We start from the raw sequence: 18,999 nt of genomic DNA on the forward strand, positions 1-18,999 counted from the left end.
ACATGCCCTTTTCTTGTGATTTTAGTTGAAATGTTATTTTGATTTTCAAAAGATTATATTAAATATGCATCCCAACCATGAATTACATATATAAATTGAAACACAGAAATAAAAATACAAAAATAGTTCATTGATGTTTAGATTAGAGACTGAAGACTATTTAACATATTATAATTCACAAAAACTAAATAAAAAGCTCAGTTTTAAGTCATTCATCGGTCTGCTAATTATAATTATCAAATGTTTTTGGCGTTTATAATTAGTAGACCAAGGGATGATTATATTTAAGTTTTTTTAATTAAGCACTTCTAGCCAAACATGTGTGGAGGATTTTGATTGACCCTAAATCTCTATTCTCCAAGGTTTTGTCAGGGAAATATTGTTCGTCTCAATCTTTTCTTATGGATACTGTCAAGAGCAATGCTTCATGGGGATGGAAATGAATTTATGAGGAAGAGACTTGTTAAATCCGGAGATAAGATGGGTGGTAGGGGATGGTAAGTTAATTAATCCTCTTTGGAGGATCAATGGATTTCAACTATTCATAATCCAACATGCTTGAATCTATCTCACTTCATTGATACTCCAAATCATGCTTGGAGGATCGATCGTCTACGAGTATTCTTTCCACTGGAGTGCATAGATTATATTAGGGTTATTCATTTACCGGTCGTGCCTTCGTGAGATCAAATTATTTCAGCTTTACTAAATTTGACCAATACATCATTAAGGCTTTTTATTTATATGCAGCGCGCTTTTTATTTATATGGTAAGTTAATTAATCCTCTTTTTATTTATACGTAGGGGTACACGTCACCAATCTGGTGATCTCATTTGAAAGTGATTGTAGAATCTTAGACAACCTCCTAAGTGGACGCTTTTTTATAGAAGTGGCTTTATTGTATCTTTTCAGTCCGATAGGTGTTATATCGGAGAAGTTTCCACTAAGCCTAGTTGTCCATGATGTGATAAAGGGATAGAGACTTTGGATCACTATTTCTTTGAATGCCAGTATTCTCAACTGGTTTGGCGAGCTTCTTCATTAGGCTTGAATTTTTTTAGAGGAAATTCCATGTTTTTTTCTGGATTGGTTCAAACAATAGATGAAGAAGGTTTGGGATCATGAAATTATTGTCCAATCCATTGCTATTCTTTGGGCCATTTTGCGTCAGAGAAATAGTTATGTGTTTAAAGGCATGAATATGACACAATTACAAGCAAATCTTCTTGCTCAAGAGCTCACCTCTAACGTTACTTGAAGATCATTCCCATGTTTAGAGCAGGCTTTAATACCTTAACATCTACTGCTGATGTTTATAATAATGGTGATATCTGTATGCTTGGAAATTCTCTCTCTAATGTGACAGATTACTAGGTGTAGACTTTTGTCACTGATGGTTCATAGCGGGCAGCTGATCAAAGTGCGTGTCATGTGTTTGTTTCAATGTAGACTTTTGCAAATTCTCTCCCATCATCTCTAATGCCCTTTGATGGTCATCTCTCACCTACGTATGACAACACTCGCGTATATATAAAGGGTGACTAGAGCAGCGCCACCTCAATCGTAGTTGTCGATGTGATCAATGTCCACCATCGTTGCCAAATAGTGGAGACGTATCTTGTTCAGAGTCAACTCCGCATAGTAACTGATGGGGTTCGAGGAACCCGTCAAACTATCAAAAGTTTTTTTAAAAAAACATTAGTTATCTTATCAATATTTTGTTTAATATAAATTACTCTCATCAAAAAGTTAAGAGACTCCATCAAATACAGATCCACAATTTATTGTTTTGAGAATTTAAATCACTCTATTTGATTAACAATTATTAAAAATAGTTTTTGAATTTTTATTTTTTATTTTTAGTGAACTTTTTAAATATTTATGTAATTATTTTACTTTGTAGATTCACTTAATCTAGATACTTAGACACATTTCAAAAGTAAAATATTTATGAAAAATATTTTAAAAATTCACTTACATAAAAAAAAAAATTAAAAATCAGTATATATATATTGTATTTGTTGAATTTTTTTAAAAAAATTACAAATATTTTACTTTTTAGATGTATATAGGTTAGGTACGTCTAAAAAGAAAAAAAATAGACAAAATAAAAAAACTCGAGCTGTTTTTGAAAATTCAAAATCACTCAAAACCAAACAAAGTAAATGTTGTTTAGTTTAATTTTTTTTAATAGAATTTACGGAACTTCAAGCTTTTGAACTAACCCATCTATAAGCTAGTGCAAATTTATTAAAATTGCCATTTTGAAATGCAACAAGAAAAAATCAGCTATATATGTATAAATAAATCAATTAAACACTGCAAAATATACACACCTCATTGAACCAAGGACACTATTGACCCTTCTAACTTTGCTTGTCCTCCAATTTCATCACTGGAAAAAGTTACACTTAGTCAATATAATAGATCCAAGGCTAATCAAAACCAAAACTCATTCAAGGGGCCACTCCAAAACTCATACCCCTTCATATCTGCAATATATACTCAGATCTGGATTATTAACTTCATAACTGCTTATATATATACATATTCAAATCACAAATTTCATTCAAAATTTTGAGTGATGAGAGAAGATCAAAGTGAGCAAGCAGGCATTGAAGATAATACAAATAAACATAAACACTACTATAATACAAAAGAATAACACTTACCAGAAATGGAAGCCAAAAGAACACTACTATAATTTGAAGTTTGATTTTGCACCTAATATGAAATTCAGGTGCCTACACTATACAAATAATAGTGACTAATTAATCACAAACAGATATATAACCACTCAAAGAAGTAACAAAAAATTTCATCAATAATACAATATCAACTACTTACCTAACAAACAAAAATCCAACTAATTTTAACCACCCAAAAAAGTCCCCCCCCCCCTCCGCCCCCAAATAATAATTAAGCAACCAATCCAATTTCCAAATAAGAAGAATCTGTTCTCTAGCATAAGCATTTTCTGATATGAAAATGAAGTCATTAATTAACCTACAAAAATCCTAAAAGTAGAGAAAGATTGCACTTGCAATTTTAGTGAAACTAACAGAATTTTAACAGAACACTACTTACCTCTAATGTTCAAATTTGATTTTCAAATTTCATGTTTGGTTTGATTTTCAAATTATACTAAAACAGGGAAATCACAAAATAAAAGCAGATGATTGTAAATTCAAAATATATCACCTTATCTTTGTACAAAACAAGCAATTATAAATCAGAATAAAGCATACAAAAGCGTTGCCATACCCTTTTTTTTCTTGTAGTGAATTTAACTGTACAACAATTGATTACTCATTTCCAACTTGCAGGTACAGTAACTGATCATGATCATGAGTTTTTTTTCTCCTCCTAGTCCTTGGTGAGAAACAACTTCAAGATGACAATAATAGATAAGACAAAATACACATCATCTTCTTCAAAAATATTTGTAGTTAACCTGCTTTTCCTAAATATTCACTACATCAAATGTTAACTTAGACCAGCCGATGATATGATTCTTATGGCCCTGATTACCCTAATAGGGAGAAATATCAAGTACAGGGCAATGAGGCCCATTCCAAGCTTCCGGGTAGGACGCATATCATTCCTTGGTAAAACAACAAGTGCCCAGATAGGTCCTGAGATGAGAAATCTCATAGTATAGAAGAGGCTTCTGTCTTGTGGAACAATGTACAAGCCAGGTTTCTCTGATCAGGCTCCAAGCAACATTGAGATCCCCAAACCAAGTGTGTTGAACATCAGACTTGCATAGCATCCAGACAAGGCGATCTACATACCATCCCCACCATTCATTGCCAATGAAACATTTGACACTAAATCACCCATCGAGTTGCCCTATGCCAATACAGTTAATCCAAGGATTGATGGATTAACCCCTAGAATTACACCCAATCCTACCAACAGAGCAACAAACTCATTTGCAATCATGTAGAACCAAACACTACTCATCAAAAATCCACCCAAAACCAATGGAAGTAAAAACTTCTAAGGTGGGCGGTGTGATCTAGCGTACCGAAATGCAAGAAAACTGAGTGCACAACCAATGGAAACACTAAGCATATAAGCAACCTTTCTGCTTTTAGAACCTAGAGTCTTGAGTCCTCCAGAGAAATACCAAAAGAATGGGAGCAAGTGAAGCACTGCCTACAATGTAGAGACCTTTGACTAAGATTCCTCCTCAACTAGAGGAATTGTCAACCGGCGTGGCACTTTTAAAGGCAACTCCGTTATCGAACTTAGTTTAGAACATGAGAATGACGAGTGCTCAGTTTCTATGCCATCATCAATCCAACCCCACACAAGACTTTCATTGTCAGAGACCTTAGCTGACTGATTTGAATATATTGCGACATTTGACACCCACATCTACTGAAGCAATGCATTACGGGACACGATTGTATCACTTTCTATGTCCATGTCAAGCAACGTACTATAGATAGAGTCATCCTCTTGGTTCCCTTGAGAGAATGCACTTCCTTTGACAAGAAACAACAATGTAACAACAACCAATTTCAACCTCCGAGCATGTTTCCTCAAAATCTCATTCGCAGCAACAACAAATGCATAAACTGCATAAATCAAGACAAATGTGATGGCTCCCCCCACAATCACCTTACCAACATACAAAACCAATGAAAGTGATACAAGAGTAACGAGCTGCACGTGAAATATGTGGCATGGGATACACTTCTCACATTGCTCTAACTTGGATCTCCATATAAGTGCAATTACTTTAAGTTATTCACACTTTAATGTATTTTCTTCTATATATTATGTTGTGGGTGTAAATATTTAAATAAGTTACCCTTGTATGTGATTTAAAACAAGTTTGCTTGAATTAGGTTGTACTAACTGCTTATAATCTAAAATAAATTCTAATACTAATCATGTTAGCCGTGTCATGTTCGGATTGACACGACCTCAAGTAGGTTAGGTCAATGTTATGATATTTGACACGTTTAATTAAATGGATCATTTTAGTGTATCATGTTAGTGTTGGGTGTTTTAGACACGAACCCGTGATGACACGACATGACATGACATGATTGCTACCCCAACTTGGGATGAGGATATTCTTAGAGTGCGTTTGGATCAAGGATTTTTGGGAGACTTGTGGAAGGAAAGAAAAAAAATAAGGGAAAAAATGTATGAAATAGAAGCTAAATTTTTTCCCTTCCCTATCTATTTTTCTCCCCATCCACATAATCTTAGAATTCTTAATTTAAACACAACCTTAAAGTTTCAAAGTGAAACGCTGGAAATAGCAATCTTGATGAGCTGCAATACATGAGTTCAATGGTTGCCTTGTTGAACTACATACGGAAGACCTTAATGCCAAAGGGTTTTGATTTACTTGGACTAAAAAACAAGAAAAAAGAAAAAAAACCAGCAAGTTAACGAGTATACTAGTTAATAATACCTAGTGCGTTAAAGTTTTTAAATATCATTGTCCTAATGTTTCCCGTCGTTACTTTAAATGCCCGAAATTAAATTGAGAAAACTTATCAAATTCATGAATTTTTGGATGAAGCATGGTATATCAAGAAGATTTTTCAAAATTCAACAAGTATTAGATTCTCTGAGTGTTGAGAATGAATATTAAAATTAAAAGACTCGACTCGGGAAATTGAACAAAAAACACTACTCTAACTTTAACTTTAGTTTGAGAGTCATTAGAACCAAAGAGAAACTAAATTAGATCCACGTGTTTTAACTCTCCATATAGCCATAGGAAAACAAGAGGCACTTCAACATTATATTAATCCGTATGTTGCAAAAGAATCATTCCACAACTACAATGCCAAAATAAAATTAAAGTTGATAGCCATAGACTGAGGAATAATATTATCAGCCATTATGACAATAATGGGAAGAAATTAGAAGAGATAAATGAGATTAAGGCTTTGAATACACACACACACACACATATATATTATGTATGTCCACGTATACATATTTCGTCTTTTTCCTTTAGACAATTTTATACTTCATTCAATAGGAATTTTTTTTATTTTTTATTTTTTTGGGGAGGGAGGGGGGGCAAGTAGGTATTATGTTCCAAGTGCCAAACTAGCATTTTGCCTCAGAACATCAACTAAATTGAATACAGGATCAGAACTTTGTTCAAGTAATTGTGCTTCTACATCATTTATATGAGCAAGTAACAAAACATACTTGTCTCTCAAGAATGCTCTTGAAAAGTGAATACCATGTGAACACTGAGTCCATTGTGGCAAAGACTAGAAGAAAGTCAAATTCTAATAAATCAGCTACCTAAGCAGAGCTACAAATGAAGATGTGTCAAGAGACTTAAAAAGGGCCAAGAACTGCATTGATCCACAAATTGTGTTGGGTGTGGAAGTGAATGACTACAATGCTAACATTGTCAATCACATTGTAAGCTTACTCAAACCACCAAAAACATCTCTAATTTGCCACTAATGTACAAGTTAGCAGTCATCAAATTGAATTACTTTGCACATACTCAAGTTTCATTGAAAATGAAGGATATTCAAATAGATTTTCCACCCAAACATTTTCATTGCCCATTAAAAACTCATTCCTTTTTAGGTGGCTACGATCTGCTGCTTACCATCTGAAGAACTGACCCGTGTTTCTCTTCTTTGCAAATCCATCTCCCAATAATATGTTGATTAAGAGAAAAAAAAGAAGGCCATTTTTAGTAAAGTGCCAAACAGTATGTCATTAGCAAGTCTTGGGCAAAAAGGGATTTTACATATCAACTCAGCTTCAAAATCCAAAAAACACCATGTGATGAGAGCTTCATTCCATTCCTGACACCAGTGCTTTCATCAATAAGGGAGAAAACTTTACATCAGCGTGGAATCCGTCAAACTTTCCAAATCATCACACACCAGACATTCAAATCCCTTCAAACCCTTTCTTGGAGATTGCACACAAAATCTATTGCCTTGATGGCGAGGGAATTGTTAGATGTGCATGGGTATTTCTGCCTGCACTAGCATTTTTTTGTTTTTTTAAGTTTTCCCATGACAAACCTCCATATTGTTGTGCAGAGCCTCAAGCATCCTCAACAGCTACCTGCAATGTAAGGAAACAAAACCATAAGTTGATAAGAGGTTCAAAGTAATATACATGAACACAATTGTAGTAGAGATGAGAAGCCAAGCGAATTTGCTTAATAACAAATAAATTGAAATTAGCAACCAAACTCAAGCTCACTTAAAGGAAAAAGGACCAAACTTCATCATTTTATTAACTATTATTGTAAAGTCTTAGCTACTCTATTAACTATGGATTGCCCACATGGATTTTGGCCAGACAAGGTGGCTTCCTAACTGTCTAATGTAAAATAGCATGCAAGGAGAAAGGCTCAAAAACACAAAGTGATTTTTGTAAGGTCTGGAAATTTAAATGATCAAAAGTCTTGCCTAGGAGTGTGCTGGAGGGAGGTTTTTTCAATCATGGAAAGGACTTCTTCTCAATTATCTCCTTTTTTGATTTTTTTTTTCCTATCTCTTATTCCTTTATTACCTACGAGAGTTTTCTACATTATCCAAAGTACTTATGATGCAAATTTCTGGCATACCTTGAGAAGAGGCACAAAGACTTGCAGTGCAGTTTAGATGATGAGCGTGCATACATCCTAAAGTTTGTTTCCACAACAACAAAGCACTGAGAACAAAAAGGTAATGACAATAGTCAGTACATTTTTCTATTTAAATTTTCAACAAAACATTGAAAAAATACTGAAAAGCACAGTTTTACAAGCTACAACTGCAGGTTTTAACAGACTGAGGAAGTTGTCCTCTTTAGGGTTAAAAATATTCTCGACGCTCATGGAGGTGTATTTGTATTTGGTGGAGTAGGCGAACGTACTCATGAAGCAGATGAAAAACAATATCAGCATTCCAAGTGAAATGGAACCACTCATTAGCTCTTGTCTTGGCAATTTCAAAAAAGAACAAATAACTTGAACTAATACAAATTGCTGAACCATTTATTTTGTAGCCATTGGAAACATTATGAAGCTAGCTAATAAATCATATGTCACATTTCCATTGTTGATGTAATAGATTAATTTTCCCAAAATATATTCCATGCTGCCATGGATATGATACATTATGCTGTCTCTGGCACTGCTATATGTTCTGCATAAATGCGACACACCAAATTTTCGTGTCCCAACTAAGTCCAAAAAATTGTAAAAGTGGAATACATAATTCTAACTCTATTGAAATTAAACTAGAAGCCATGGTATGGACTACAAATAGATAACATAATGAAATTAAAGACAAAGGAAATTTTGTCTGCCAATTACCTGGAATTGAAGCAGCAGTACAGGAAAAATGAAAGATCAAGAGAAAAGGCAGTGTCTAGCTCAGATTGTGAATGAAGAACCTGGAAAAAAAATATTTTTGCGTGAGTTGGTGACAAGGATGAATTAGAGAACTAATGTATTCCCAAAGTAAAAGTGAACCATCACAACCTACAGAGTAGATTTTGATTGTCATCCATAGGTGAGCATGGAAGACCATGAACATAGTGACTAAGATTTTGGATGATTGATAAGCTCCACATCTTTAGAGATTGTCACTTATACGGTTTGGGAGAGAAGCATTGTTGTCTTTTAAGGATAATAAAATTCTTTAATCTGCCAGCTATTCATTCTAAGCACGACCCTAAAATTTAAAACTCAAAATTTATGCATAAGCTTATCATCAGTAAATTTCAAATTTACTAAAGCTAGAACCTGAAACAACTCGAAATTATAATGATTGTAACAATAGAAGAATTATGTTTGAGTGAGTTACTGTTGTGAAGAGTATCAAAAAGTGATGCTATACTTCTCAATAGACTTCAAAAAACCAGATTTATAAAGTTCAAAGCTTGTACATCATTTTTTTTTTTTTTTCAGAATGAGATGGAATGCATTTTAAATGCACAATAGTAAAATAAAGATTCTCTTATGGTCCTAACAAAAATGCAAACTCGAAATATGACTGAAACATGGTGCAGAAGTAAAATTTTTGCTTCCATTCAGGTACTTGTAGAACAAAAGTGCAAGGATTCTATTGTTTACTTAAACATGGATGAATTAATGTGGGAACAAGTAGAATTTTAGAAAAATGGCAGTTGATTATGCATGAATTGAGCTCAGGGTGAGTAAAAACTGCGGAACAAACTTGATACATAAACTTGAAACCAAACAATCATCAATAGCCACCCCTTTGACAGAATATTTGCTAAACCTAGAAAAAATTCATCTCTTATGCTTTGTTTGTTTTGGCCGAAAATGCTTTTTCGAAAAATGTTTGTCACATTTTTGGCGGTTAGTATGATAGAAAATGAAAGTTAAATGGAAAATGTTTTCAATGGTCAATAAAAAATAAGCCTTTTGAGTGAAAAATCCTTTATGGAAAAATGTTTTCTATGGAAAAATGTTTGTCACATTTTTTCCCGGAGTGTAAAACATTTTTTGGTCTAAAGTCTTGCCAACACTACCACACTACCACCACCACCACCATTGTTGCCGCCACCCCCCCACTCCAACTAATGCCACTGCTAATGCAACCACTAGTACATTAGTTTCAAGTTGCAATCAAACATAGGAGATCATTTTGTAGAGAAAACATTTTATAGAAAAATAGGTTGCGTTTGGTTTACTTTTGGAATTGTGATTCTAATAAAAAAAATTCAAAACTCATAACTAAACACACAACTCAAAACTCAATTCAAAAACTATTTTTAAAATTCATAACACACAATTCAAACCTCTTTTCAAAAGTCATAACCAAACTCTTTTCCAAACGAACAGGGCACTTTTTCCATCAGCACCTATGAATAATACAAGATAAAATAACAAATGAGAATGAAAATTAAGAGAAAAGGAAATATTTGAAAGGAAAAAACAAAGAATGAATTGAAAAACAGAGCAGTGTGTTTAATAATAATTAATTAGTAATGTATTGGTAATTTCAACATTCACAACAAACTAAAACTCTCTTACGATCCAAAAGAAGTAGATACTAAACTCTGAGTTGTGATAAAATCTGAGATGATATTGGTAATGAGAAAATAAATAAATAAAAATGGTATGACAGATGTTGTGTTTGTTTGTTTGTACCTTGCAGTTGGCCTATGATCTAGTAGAATAAATAATCGACTATTTTTTAAAGAGCCTATGATCTAGTAGAATAAATATATCTAAAGCTAAGACTCTCATTGCAAACAATTTTTAATATTTCATGTTTTGGAGTTTGTCGGAAGATTTTTGGAGTGGCAAAGTAGCGAGGATTTCTCGCTAGTGTCTGCTAAGATACTTTAGTCTTTGGTCAACCCCATCTGGAAAAGAACCCGATTTTATCAAAGATTAGAGAACTATTTGTCACTATTAGATGAACTTCCCCTTATGTTTTCTTCTTATTGTTTTCCATATCGCCCACTTCATGATAAGTCTAAACAAATCAACAAGTAAATTTAAACAAACAAACACAAAAACTCTATACGGTATGCCAATTTCTAATAGTTTCCTATATTTTTTTGAATATTTGCCTTGGATTTGAATTCTAAATAATACTCCAAGTAGGGTAGATGGCTTCTCAACTCCCCTTTAATAAAGGAAGCCTAAATCCCTCCAACTACTAGAACAGATTGCCCACATGGATTTTGACAAGATTACGTGTGGCTTTGTAATTGTCAAATGTAATCCAGCATGCAAGCAGGATGGTTTAAAAATACAACTTGATACTAAAAAAGAAAAAAATCCCTTCTTGCATGGCAATGAAGTCTTAATGATCAAAAGTCTTACATGACAATGTGCAATAGGGAGGTGTTTACAATTGTAGTCTCAGGAAAGGACTTTATTCTCAATTTTCTTCATATATCTCTTGCTCCTTTATTACTTATGAGAGCTTTCGCCATGACTGGACAATAGTATATGAATATATTCTGAAAAGAAATTTATAAAAAAAAAAAAAAAAAAACTCATGACAATTCTAAAACTCAAAAAATAGCGACCCATTGCATTCAAAATTGTAGCTCTCCCCAAAGCCAAGAAGCATTGAGTTAAATCAAAGCAGCCAAAGTCTTTTATCAAGCATAATTTTGGCATACCTTGAAAAGAGGCACAAAATCTCACAATGCAGCTTAGACAGTAAGTATGAATACATCCTAAAGTTTGTTTCCACAACAACAAAGCCCTGGAGAGCAGAAGGGTGACAACAACAATAGTTAGTGGGATTCACTATTTAAACTGTCCACATAGGCTGCGTTTGGTTTAGTTTTGAAAATAATTTTGAAACACAAGATTGAAAAGAGTTTTCAAAATTTGAAAATTTATTTGGTTGTATATTTTGAAATTAGTTTTGTAGGTTTGTAGTTTGGAATGATTTGAAATTTCTTTGTAGTTGCATAGATGGATGTGAGAGAAAAAGTGATTGATTGATGTGTAGGATGTGAGAGGATGAGAGAAGAGATAGAAAAAGTGATTGAAAATAATTTTGAGAAAATTGTAAACCCAACAAATTTTGGGTTTTGAGCTCTCAAAAATTGTTTTCAAAACAAACCAAACAAGTCATATTTTCTATATTGTTTTCACAGAAAACTGAGAAAATATAGAAAAATACACTTTTACAAGTTGAACAACGAAAAGAGCATAGTATTCAAAGTCACAACTACATGTCTGTAAGTAGAGTCAGGGTAAAAATAAAATAAAAATGAGAATGAAATTCATCCATGCAGCAGAGGTATATAGACAAAAAAGGAAAAGGAAATATTTGAAAGAAAAATAAAAGAAATGAACGTAAAAACATTGTTGTGTGTTGATACAGGTGAAAAATAGAAGCTATAAATCAGAATTATTAGAGCTGATGTGGAGATGTAGTCGAAGACACAAAATGATCAATTTGAGTTGATCAAACCATAGTAGCAGGAAACTCTTAATTTGGTGATGTTTCTTACTAAGTATGACGCACGGGTACGAGCACGAATACTGGTACTCGTACAATACGTGTATGTTGATATGGTAAAATCCAAAGAAAGTAAGGTACAGGTACGACTTGGTACACTTGTAAAAAAAATATTTATTTTTAATTTAGAGTAATGTAGAAATTAATTAAATGGTTTAATTTGTTAAGATCCAACATATAATTAACATTTAATGCAAAAAATAAACGTATAAATCAAAATTAAGTGTCAATATATTAAATAATTTACAAACAATAGTTTAATTTTAAAATCATACCAACCATAAAGCTAAAAATAAAAAAAGAATTCTAGTGAAATGAGTTTTATCTATGTAGTAAAAGAATATATTATTTCAACTAAGGTACGGTACGGCTTGGGTATATACTAGGTACGCTTGGGTATGTCAAAAATTAAGAAGAAAAATTTTAGGTACATGTTTTGTGTACCTGGTACGTATGTAGAAGCATCATGCGAGATACTATATGCCAGTAAATACTTGGTACAAGTACGACATGCTTTTCGAAATACCTATGCTTCATAGCTTACTAAGAAACGCAATTCCACGCTTTCAAATAAGAAACCAACAAGAAACTCGCTCATTTCTAGGAATAAACTCCCTTTCAAGTGAGATTGAATCTCTCAAGCATACAAATCTTAAAGAAATAAAAGAAAAACAACTCAAACTTATTATCGTACTTTCTATTTACATAATATTTATTTATATTTAATAAAAACAATTTGTAGTTGATATCAATCTCCAACAAAAATTCATATTTTAACAAATATATTACAACTAACTAAATAGAAAAAAATAATTTTTAGAATATAATTATTTATTTAATAATTTAATATATAAAATATATACATGCTCCAATATAGGTATGACAGATTTTGTGTTTGCTTGTTTGTAAGTTGAAAAATTGTTTGATAAAAATTTAAATGTTAAACTAAAATAAATTATTTGATAGGTATAAGATCAAATTTAAAATTCAAAGTTTAAATTTAAAATTTATTATTTTTAATTCTACTTTTTTTAATTTTTATATTGTGATAGTAGAGGATGCAAATATAAATAAATCCACATTTGTGATAAAAATCTGAAATTGGTAATGAGAATACAAATAAATAAATAAAAATGGTAGGACAAATTTTGTGTTTGTTTGTTTGTACCTTGCAGGTGGCTGCTTATAGTTCGAAGAATTCTACATAAGGAATGTATTGGATGATGGACCAATATTCTTTCCCCTTTTCACACTTCTGTTTCAGTATTGGATTACAATCTACGATCCACAGTAACAAAAGCGAGGGAGGGAATCCTTGTTCTGGAAAGGACGCGAGCCTAGGGCAACTCCAGATTTCAAGTCTTTCAAGAGAGGTGAGGTTTTGAAACTCCTCATAAGAGAGTCTTTCCAGATTTGGGAAGTTCCAGATGTTCAAATTGATGAGAGAGGTGGGCAGGAACATCCCTTCTTCTGGAAAGGACACCGTATCTCCCCACGGCCAACCTCCGCCATCAAGTGTGAGTGTTGTAAGAGAAGAGAGTTTGTGCAAACCCCACTCTAATGGAGATGGAGGCGGAACTGGAAGTTGACCCACTCTCAAATTCCCGATTTCAAGTGAAGTGATGTTGGTGGGGAAACTCCCTTCCTTCACAAAGTAGGAGACCATTCCTGCTCTGCAATAAACTAAACACAGCTTTTGAAGCGAAGTGGCTTGGTTGATGTTGTTGTTCTCATCACGACCACCAAGTGACAGGGGCTCCAGATTAGGACAACATCTTATCCGCAATTCACTGAGATTCCTGAGATTATTGGCTTCTGGTAAAGATTTGAGACTCCTGCAACCACCAATTTGAATAGTTTCAAGAGATGGACAATCAATTTTGATCCCTTCCTCTGCAAAAAGTGACTCCAGATTTTTACACGACCCAATCCCAAGTTGTTTTAGTGTGGATGGTAGCCCACCTCTTGACAATAAATATGTGAGTGATGCACAGTCAGAAACGTCCAACTCTTGCAGATTATTGAGTGTCATCAACTCAGGTAGGGACTCCAAAGCATCACACCTTGAAACCCCAAGTTCTCTCAGCATAGATGGCAAACCTTTCATTGGAAAAGAGATCAGACTTGCACAATTGCGGATTCTAAGCACCCTAAGAGATGTGTATGTGTGCAGATCTTGTGGCAGTTTCTTCAGCATTCCACACTCTTCAATTGTTAAATACTCGAGTCTCGTCATGCAAGGCAGCCCCTCATGTTGCTGCTCTTTCGAACCTTCTCCTCCTTTTTCTTGCTCTTCTTCAAACAAGCAAACGAGTTTGGGACAATCAGAAATCTACAAATGGCAGAGGGAGGGGAGACATACTTGTGTTCTCACCTTATTCTGCCACAATGTTATGAGTTCTTCGCAGTTACTAATGCCCAATTTCTCGAGTCCCATCAAATCTCGAGTAAACCATGTCGGTAGGAATGCCAATTTTTCAACATGAGAAATGCTAAAAGCAGTTATTGAAGTCAAATGCTTAGACATTTCAGTAGCCAGTAACTCTTCATCAATTGTGCTTGGATCGCAGAGGGAGTCGGGAACTGTAACATGGCTAATATCCAAGGTGAGGGAACCAAGTTCAATCGTGTTCATCCCTAAGAGTGCTGGAAGGCTTGGGAGCATAACATTATTCATTGACAAGGATGCAAGTGGTGGCTGAACGAGGCTCGAAACATCAATCAACAACTGCGGACAACCATCAATTTTGAGAGAATTGAGACAAGGAAGATCATTTGGTAATCTTCCAACAAGTTTGGGACAATTTATGATGGAAAGCTCACTGAGATGACTGAACGGCTGAACTCCCTCTGTTTCAAAAGCAGACCAATCCTCCCATTCTGTCATAAACTCAAAGCTCAGTCTCTCTAGAGAGGGGAAAGGTTTGGCACCACACTGCTGCCCATAGAACTCACAACCAAGGTACTTTATTGTACTCATTCCTTCAATGTAAAGGTCTTTAAGCACGGGCAGTTGTCCAAGTGGTGGCAATGATGTGCAATATTTACTACCTTCTAATCGCATGAATACCATTTTAGAGAATGAAACATCTCCAACCCAGTTTGGAAATTTTGTACTACCATACCCACTGATGATGAGTCGTTCCAAAAATTTGAAAGGCCTCATCACGTCAAGCACATCCCTCTCAACTATGTCATTCTGTAAACTATGAGATTCATTCCATTCTAGTGATAACTCTTTTAACTCCTCCTTAGACATTAAATTGGCATCCACTGCATCCTTAACACCACTGACATTCTCCATTCTTGATATGTGTATTGCCCCTTGAATATGTGATAGGTTTTTCAACTCTCCTATTTTACGCCCACGATCTTTACCCACCATAAAATTTGACAATGTTCGGAGATTAGTTAATTTACCTATGTGTAGTGACATCTCTTCTGATGATGGAATATGCACGCCAGTCATGTCAAAGTGGCGCAAGTTCACTAACCTCCCCATGTTTAGAGGCAACTTCTCAAGTTTAACACAAAATTTCAAAAACAAGACTTGTAAATTGTAGAGAGTTACCACCGAATCAGGTAACATCCTAATTCGAGAATGGGATACATCAAGGTACCGTAGATGCTTTAGATCTCCAATGGAATCTGGTAGTTCATCAATCCCATAACAACACAAACGCAACTCACGTAAGCACTTTAACATTGGCAACAAATCATGAATCAAGTACCTTGTTGTGTAGTGGAATGCAATTGCCGAAAACCTTAAGAAGGTTCGTAAGCATCTGGCATCATCGAAAGCTTTGAATTTTCTGATTCCTTCATATGCACTACCAACATAAGATGAATGTCGAGCTTTATTTGAAATCTTGTTCTGCTTGCCGCCCTCTAAATTATTCTCCAACCTAAAACAGATGTCCCCTGCAACTGCTTGAGCCAAATCATTGATGAGGTCATGCATTATGAATAGCAATTTATTATGCCTTGACAATTGGAAAAATGACCTAGACACCAATTCGTGAAAATACCTGCGGCCTACATCTTCTATTTGTTCTCCACCTTCTGGGTGTTCAATTAAACCTTCTGCCATCCATAACAAGACTAATTCATCCTTCCCAAATTCGTAATCCTTTGGGACAATTGCACAATAACCAAAGCACCTCTTCAAATGGGAAGGGAGATGATGATAGCTCAATTTTAGTGATGGGAGAATGTGGCTTTCCTCGTATGGTTTATCCCATATATTGCTAGTTAGTACCATTTTCCATTCATGCTCATTTTGGTTACATTGTAATAAGCCACCGAGAGCCCTTGCTGCCAGTGGCAAGCCTCCGCACTTAGCAACAATTTGCCTACCAATTGATTCCAATTCTGGATGTTCACTAATATTTATATTCTTGAATGCATGTTGGGCAAAGATTGACCAGCAATCATCAGGTGATAACTCTTTCAAATCGCGGTGTTCAATTGTACCCACCTGTCGTGCAACAGTCGTGATTCGCGTTGTCACAATGATTTTACTTCCATGTGCTACAGCTCGAAACGGAGATTGTAGTGAACTCCACTCTTCATCTCTATAGTTCCATACATCATCTAGGACAAGCAAAAACTTTTTTCCTGCCAGTTTGTCCTCAAGTTTACGTTGAAGGGTATTTAACTCTGTCGAATTGCATGAATCAAGATTGAATTCATCCAAAATTGCCTTTGTTATTCTCTTAACGTCAAACTCGTCAGATACACAAACCCACGCTTTCAGATCGAAATGGCTTTTGACACCATTATCATCGCAAATGAGTTGAGCCAGAGTAGTCTTGCCAACCCCACCCATGCCCACGATGGGAATGACATCGACTTTGTTTTGAGTTGCTGCATCTCTGAGAAGCAATTCAATAATCTGTTTTTTCTTTTCTTCTCTGCCATAAACACAAGGCTCTTTCACCAAATATGTAGTTTCTGGTCTCTGCCACACATTTGTAGACTTCATCCCCCCAATAGCCTTTTTGACCAAACCAAGTTCCTTAATTCTTGTAGTAACATCTTGTAACTTGTTAGGTTTTATTTCTTGGCAATCCCGTTTGACAAAACTCCTTTGAGTTGTAATTTTATTCGCACTTTTATTTCAGTGAGGCTATGACTGTTTAGATGCGAATCCAACCCAAATTGTGTTTTTCAGAGAAGTTTGTGATGCTAATGCTTTCAAGATTGCCACTTCGCTGATTATGACGGGGGTCCAGGGGGCAGCGCCCCTTGGCGGGTCCGGGGCAGCGCCCCCGAAGCAAAATGCAAAAATGCATTCAAAATTGCCTGTCCGCTCGAGCGGACATACCCGCGCTCGAGCAGAGAATCCCTGGTTCCAGCAGTTTTGGTCGCCTGCAAAAATACTGAGATGTGTGATTTTGCGCTCGAGCGGGCGTTCTGGCGCTCGAGCAGACCTCTGTTATATCACGCACAGATTTTACTGAAGACGCTCGAGCGGGCTGTTGGACGCTCGAGCGGAGATCGCGGGACAGATTCTATAAATTCGCGTGTTGGGTCAGATTTTAGGATTACTACTCCAGATCTTCTTTTTGGTTTCTAGGGTTTATATCTGGGGATACTTTGTGAGTTTTCTTTGATGTTTTATTGAGTATTCAACTCATGTTCTAAAGAGAGTACATCAAAGGTTGTGTTTTGTTCTACAAAAGAGAGTGTTGTTCTTCAGTTGTGTATTCTGAAGAATTCGAGCCTGAAGCTGTGGTGGAATCTAGAGTGGCTCATCAGAAAGACAATTCCGTGGTGAAGATGGGGTTGGAAGAGGCACATAGAGGTTGGTTCAATTTGGCGTTGTGGATTCGCTAGGTAATTGAGAGTATACCTGTGTAATTCCTTTAATTCTTCTTAGTGGATTGTCTTGTGGCTGTTGCCCGTGGTTTTTTGATCACAGTTGGAGGTGTCCAATTGTGGTTTTTTCCACGTTAAATCATTGTGTCTCTTTGTCTTGATTGTTTGATTGGGATTGTTATATTCTGCTTAAAATTGATACATAATCACAAATCAACATCTAGGGGATTTCTAGATTTTTCAATTAACTGACCATTGATCTCCTTCAACTTGGACTCAATTGCAAAATTGAATTAAATTGTACTTGGAGTAAAACCAGTGCAACAAGTAGAAAGGAGGAATCGTCGTACCTTCCTACATGTGTTGGCCTCACCAACATCAACATCAGCATTAGTCTCTGCCCTGATCAGCTTCTTGTGTAGAGCTTCAGTGGCAAACTCGTCCAGCACATCGTCCGCATCATAAGCCAAATGCTGGAGCTCTTTCAGCCACTTATTGACAGCCCTGTCGGATATCTGCTTATCCTCTGCATCAGCAAGAACATCGTTTATATCTTCAAATGACTTCTTCAGCTTCTTGATGGAAGTGTTGACACCCTCACGACGCGCCAAGTTGATTAAATCAGGGGACAACAACTTGTCAATCACAGCTTGAAGCAATGGAGAGATAAAGATCCCCACCACATCCATGTCTACTCGTCTTTGTTGTGAAAGAGCCCAGGAAGGAATGTATGAAACAAAGCAATATGAGAGAGAGAGAGAGAGAGAGAGAGAGAGAGAGAGAGTTAAGAGCAAATTTTTGGAACTCTGCAAGTTTCTGTTTCAAACAAGTTTGGTAGGTAGTTAATTGAATGAAGAATATGATTTTAGATGGTTCTCTGTGTTCTCTACCAAGCAGGGTATAAAGCAAGTAAGGCCCTCCCTCCCTCTCTCCGTACCTAGCAAGCAAGGTATATGATTCTGGACAAACGTTTTGTATAATTTTTTTGGTTGGTGAAAGGCAGGGTATAAAGCAAGCAGGGCCCGTCCTCCCTCGCTCCCTCTCTAGCAAGCAGGGCATATGGTTCTCTCTGTTCTCTAGCAAGCAGGGTATATGATTCTGGACACTTTTAAAGTGCCTGAAACTGATACAAAAGAAAATAAGATAAAATACACATTTCAAAGTAAAATAAATTACAATATTATTTTTTCATTATACAACTAACAAATT

At 35.4% G+C, this 18,999-nt stretch overlaps 2 protein-coding genes across 2 annotated transcripts; both read right to left on the reverse strand.

The window, feature by feature from the left end:
- Window positions 1-15,732: 15,732 nt before the first annotated feature.
- Window positions 15,733-17,009, reverse strand: LOC145820256 (putative disease resistance protein RGA3). The gene is made up of 2 exons (XM_082915367.1): window positions 15,999-17,009; window positions 15,733-15,897 (listed from the first exon to the last, which is right to left on the reverse strand). Exons 1-2 carry the CDS (start codon window positions 16,952-16,954, stop codon window positions 15,876-15,878), a joined length of 978 nt encoding a protein of 325 aa, XP_082771493.1. The 5' UTR covers window positions 16,955-17,009; the 3' UTR covers window positions 15,733-15,875.
- A 1,074-nt stretch (window positions 17,010-18,083) lies between these two features.
- LOC145817281 (putative disease resistance RPP13-like protein 1) lies at window positions 18,084-18,479 on the reverse strand. Its single transcript, XM_082912732.1, has one exon. It carries the CDS (start codon window positions 18,477-18,479, stop codon window positions 18,084-18,086), a length of 396 nt encoding a protein of 131 aa, XP_082768858.1.
- Between the last annotated feature and the right edge of the window lie 520 nt (window positions 18,480-18,999).

The sequence above is a fragment of the Camellia sinensis genome, chromosome 2 (genome assembly GCF_055761805.1).
Source record: "Camellia sinensis isolate YWXY chromosome 2, ASM5576180v1, whole genome shotgun sequence".
Classification (NCBI taxonomy): domain Eukaryota; kingdom Viridiplantae; phylum Streptophyta; class Magnoliopsida; order Ericales; family Theaceae; genus Camellia; species Camellia sinensis.